The 5610-nt window shown below is 40.7% G+C and overlaps 1 protein-coding gene across 1 annotated transcript; it reads left to right on the top strand.

Annotated features, from left to right (window-relative positions):
- Window positions 1-2110: 2110 nt before the first annotated feature.
- On the top strand, window positions 2111-5041 carry cdkn2a/b (cyclin-dependent kinase inhibitor 2A/B (p15, inhibits CDK4)). The gene is made up of 2 exons (XM_080455962.1): window positions 2111-2439; window positions 4485-5041. Exons 1-2 carry the CDS (start codon window positions 2308-2310, stop codon window positions 4734-4736), a joined length of 384 nt encoding a protein of 127 aa, XP_080312088.1. The 5' UTR covers window positions 2111-2307; the 3' UTR covers window positions 4737-5041.
- The last annotated feature ends 569 nt before the right edge of the window (window positions 5042-5610 follow it).

Here is a 5610-nt window from a genome sequence, read left to right as displayed (position 1 = left end):
ACAGTCATTCTGTCAGAAAAGCCTACACATTACTCTCAGCTTGTGGTCTCATTTTGAGGAAAATCCTCAGTGTTAATTACATATGGATTGAAATGTATCCTTTCTGGTCAATTTGATTTCATTTGTATACTCTCAAGAGTTAGCAAGGCCTACAGGTCCAATTTTACACCGTCAGAGTTAGATTAACACTCTGGATTTCACTGTAGCCTACTTTATAGTATATAACTATTCCATCTCAACTTGCACACCAAAGCTACAATAGTGTGAATGTTAAGTAGGCCTAATGTAGGCCTGGCTATAACCCACGATATACTACATATCAAATGTTTTTCTATTTACTTGCATAATGGGGATAGGCTACTTTAGTGTTGTCATATACGTACCTTGCAGACGTCAACTCTGTAATTTAATTAGTTCATTATCCAAACATTCTTTGGACTGCTTCAGACAGAGCATCTGACAGTATGCTGCCTACACTCGTCTACAGTTGACTATTAGCCGGTCACGTCACACAATGGACCATTGATATGCATCCAGCCAGGTCTAGGCCTAATTCACGGCGTCGGCAGCTTTTGTAAGCGAGGTGCAAACACTGACTGTGAATGGTTGTTTTCTGATCATCCGAGAGGTAGACGCACGTGGTTACGCACGTGCATGTCCGTGCATGTGCGGGCTTGAGTGCATTAGTGGAGCCTCCTTCTCACACAGTAAAATCCTCAGTGATGTTAACAATAACATATGAATTAAATGTATCCTTTCAGGTCAATTTGATTTCATGTGTATACTCTCAAGAGTTACACTTTCAGAGTTAGATTAACACTGCATACCAAAGCTAAACAGTGTGGCCTACATACAGCAGATGGATGAATTAATGAATGTTAAGTTACTGTAGGCTACTTTAGGCCTACTGCTTGGCAAGACAGCTTCATATTTTCGTATATTTGGCTGAAACATTCAGGATTTTTACTGTTGTTTCTTCTAAGGCCCTGTCCACAGCCAGAAGCACTGTCTATATATCATTCACCACAGTTGTGGTGTGGACTCTACCATCACTTGAGTTTTTAGAACGATTTTTAAAACAATGTATTTATAGTTATGTGCTGCACTGCAGCTTGGTGTGGACGGACGGTTTAAATGTGTGGCTGCTGACTACAAACTAAAAGTCCATGACAACCACCTGCTGGATGACATAGGTATAACGCCCAGCACAGTGAAGTAGCAACGTTGATATTAGCTCACAATTCTGCAACATAATTTAGTAATAAGTAGCCTAACTCGGACTATCCATGATTGGTATGCTACTTAAAACAGTGACGACGGTTGGGAATCAATGTGGAGGTATTTTTGAGCAAAAATAAACAATAAAAGCCTGTAAATCGAGGCTAATGTGGAGGTGACGAGGTCTGCTGTCACATTACAAGCAGCTGCGGACTCGGAGGCTAAAGCTCAACCCGGGTCAGCAGTCAGCACTGTCAGCCGTCTTGGAAGCAGTGTTGCCAGATTTTGGAAAAGAAGCGACTAACTGAGACCTTAGTTTAAACCTATATACATGGGCTATTTGAAAATGTAAACAATATTTTTGAAACATTTTAACAACAGAAATATTGTACAGGGGTATTGTACCCTAACCCTTTTAGATGGGGGGGGGGGTGTCCATGGACAAATACATATTTATTTGGGGGTCCTTGAGTTGAAAATGTTTGAGAACCAATGGTTTAAACAACATTGGGAAGGAAACAAGACCAAATAAGCAACTATACGTTAGAAACAAGCCCAACAAAACGCAACTTTACAGAAAAACAAGCCCAAAGTCACTTATAATTTTAAAGTTGTTAAGTTTTCTCGCCCCTCCCGTTTGTATACGAGAGCTGGCGAACATTTCTGGGAACTCAGCTTACTTATAATGAAGCAGACATGGCAACACTGGTTTGGAAGGGGGACAACAACATATCGGTCGCTGCCGATATGTTATAACTATGGTCGCTGCCTGCATCTCGATACAACGCTGTCATGCTAGTATGTGCACTGCGCACGCGCACGGCACTGCAGCAGCACCATGACGTCGCCCCATTCAAAGCAGGCAAGCCCAGACACACACCACCGTCCGTCCGTCTGTCAGCCTGTCAGCCTTTAAACTTTATTCTAGCCATAAAGCAACCGTCCGGACGTCCGAATAATGCACTGAACGGCAGCTGTCGAGGAGGCGTCAACTGGGGAATATTGTTATTTCTACGTGCATTGTCGCATGTTATTATATTATATTTTCCCTTCAGATCATCTACCTATTAGGGTCTTGTTTGTTCTCTCATGGTGAAGATGACACTCCAGGATGATCTGTCAACGGCCGCAGCGACAGGGAACGTGAGCGCGGTGGAGGATCTGCTGCTGAACGGTGCGGATGTCAACGGGGTGAACCGCTACGGCCGAACTGCGCTTCAGGTCAGTGTCACACAGTCGCAACATCATGACAACTACAATGGGCCATGTTTGATACATTATTTACAAAGTATCTTCAGTTGTAAACATGTATCCGTCATCTTCACTGTCAATTTACTTTGGGTATGCTGTGTATAGGCGTTTTTTTGTTGTTGCAAATTGTACAAATAGCCGATGCGTGTTGTGAGCTTGTAGATCTGGGATCTTGGATTATTTTTTTGAAACATTTTAACAACACAAATCTTGTATGGGGTGGTCCCTGGCACAACATATTTTCAGATGGGGGTCCGTGGACAAATACATATTTATTTGGGGGTCACAGTCACAACTTGAACACTATAATGCATGTTTTTGATACAATGTATCTTCATAGTTGTAAACATGTGCATCCGTCATCTGAACAGTCATTCTCACTGAAACAAACTCAGTACATTCTGCCTGGCTGTGAGTATAGCCTGTAATCAATAAGATTCCGTTCAGATTATAAGATTAGTGGCTTAAACAAAAGTTTTCCACTTGTGGTATAAAGAGCTACACGGGCCATATAGGCAGAGTGCTATATCGTGCCAAAATGATGCGTAGGCCTATAATGTCACGTGTGCCATGGCTTAAACAATTTAATACAGTTATTTCCGTTATTGGAATTGGAAAAAACAAAAGAAAAACTCTCTCACCCTCATGTTACCTTTTCGTGTTAATACAACTACATCTATATAGGCTATTTAAGGGACATTTGAACTTTAAATGGTGATCAGTCACACCCAAATCCCCAAAACCTGTTATTTTTTCGCTTAGGCCTACTGTAGTTCATAATTAGATATCTATTTGATTGTTTTTTCTTGCTTTGCGGTATAAGCTATGTTTAAGTAATGTTAAATATGCTTCATTGATTATGTTTTTTGCATGCTTATAGGCTACATTCTTATATTTATGTTGCTTATGTTACTCATGTTCATCATCTTTTGTCTTTCAATGGAAAGCGCATTGAGCTTAGGCCTACATGAAATATGCTAAATAAAATTGCCATGTGGCTCTAATCCAGCATTTTATCATCACCCGAGTCAGTCAAAATGGGCCTGTTTCAAGAAATTCAACATTCAAGATGGTTTTATTTCTCTATTTGGATTTATCTGCCTTGTAAGATAAACATAACGTAGCCATTATAAAATGATTGTCTTCCACTAGAACTACAACAAAAACACACTGCCTACAGGCTGCATTCTATTCTCGGTCCAATGCAAATTAACTTCACAGATATTTGCATTGCTTCTGTCAGGGACACCTTCACCGAATATGATTAATATTAACTACTTGAACCCCAGCATCCATATTCTTCTCATTTGCCAAAAATGACCAATCTACAATTGTGAGCTTGTATTTTTGGCGTCGAGATTTGGTGTGTAGATGGGGGGGGGGGGGGGGTACAGAGACAATTCAGGTCCGTTTTACTAAGGGTTTGATGAATGGACATAAACCAAAACCATACTGTTTAACTTGCAGTGGTGTAAAGCAACTAAGTACATTTACTCAAGTACTATAGTACAATTTTGAACATTTTTACTTTACTGGAGTTGGGAGTATTTCCGATTTTCAGTAATTTTACTTCTACTGCACTACATCTCAGAGCGAGGCAAATATACTTTTTCTCCACTACAATTATTTGAAAACTTTAGTTACTAGTTAGTTACTAGTTAGTTACTTTGTAGATTTTGATTATTACAAAACATACATTAACCACTTCAACCCTATACATTTAGGCCATTTGAAAATAGCCGATCTACAAGCTTGTATAGATCTGCTATTTTGTAAGATTTTAATACATTTGAAAACTTGTTAAATGGAACATTCTGCATAATGAGTACTTTCTACTTTTGGTACTTTAAGGCCAATACTTTTGTACTTTTACTAATTTATTTAGTGAGTATTCCGGACTTTTTCACTTGTAACTGTAGTATTTCTACATTGCAGTATTGATACTTTTACTTAAGTTAAAAAAATGTGAGTAGCCTACTTTTACCACCACTGATAACTTCTTGCTCCTATTACAGGTGATGATGATGGGAAGCACGGCGGTGGCTCAGCTCCTGCTGGAGCGCGGAGCGGATCCCAACGTCACGGACAGACGCACCGGGACCACCCCGCTCCACGACGCGGCCAGGACGGGCTTTGTGGACACCGTGCAGGTGCTGCTGCAGTACCACGCCGACCCCACCGTCCGAGACTACCGGCACTGTCTGGCCGTGGACCTGGCCACGGAGTCAGGACACAAGGATGTGGTGGCCACGTTTCTGGAGTGTTAGTAAAGAAAGACAGTGGTTCTCAACCTGTGGGACGGGACCCCCCCCCCCCCACCCCACAGGTTGGGGGGTCCCCACATGATTTCTTTTTTTATTTTTTTTGGGGGGGGGGGTCCCCAGATGAGAGTGAAGTGACAATTTAAGGACCTTTTAATACCTCATTAAAAAAACGGGTCAAACATTGGCCAAATTGTCAAACATTATGAAATTAGACGATACAAGCTCAGGCGTTGTGAACTTAGATCTGCTATTTTCACAATATTTATCTGTGGAAACAAACAAAATGTAATGCCAATTGCTTATCAGGGTGTGTGTGTGTGTGTGTGGGGGGGGGGGGGTCCCCAGTTAAAATATGATTATTTTGGGGGGGGTCGAGGCCTGAAAAGGTTGAGAACCAGTTTTGTAAAGACAATGATGAACAATTTGGGACCATTTTTTTCTTTCTTGAAAAGAAAGGAAGGACGGAAGAAGGAAATAAATAAAGAAAAAGAAGAACTTCTGGGAAACTGGGCCCGTGTCTTCTGAGGCCTTCAGCCTAAGACTGACTCATCGACTGTTCGGCGGAATGCCTCTTATTTGGAAATGCATGGGCCGCCTATACGTCAAGCACTTTTTAGAAATGACGGTTATTATTAGATAATATTACCTTTATATATTTATGAGTAGGCTACCTAATTAGCCTAATGTTGGCCTACTATATTAGGCTAATGATGCGGTAGGCTATGTCTGTTCAGCTATTAGACCCATTTCTATTAGGCAGATTTAACATTTAACTTTTAATTTGTCTTAGTTTGCAGTTTTATAATTTATCCAAACAGTAAAAACCTTCAAACAATATTCTGTCCTGCAAGTATGATTATGAAGACGCTTTTTTTTT

The sequence above is a fragment of the Gymnoscopelus braueri genome, assembly GCF_963280865.1.
Source record: "Gymnoscopelus braueri genome assembly, chromosome: 2".
NCBI lineage: Eukaryota > Metazoa > Chordata > Actinopteri > Myctophiformes > Myctophidae > Gymnoscopelus > Gymnoscopelus braueri.
Note: the sequence above shows the minus strand (reverse complement) of the source record. Positions and strands in the feature narration are given on the sequence as shown.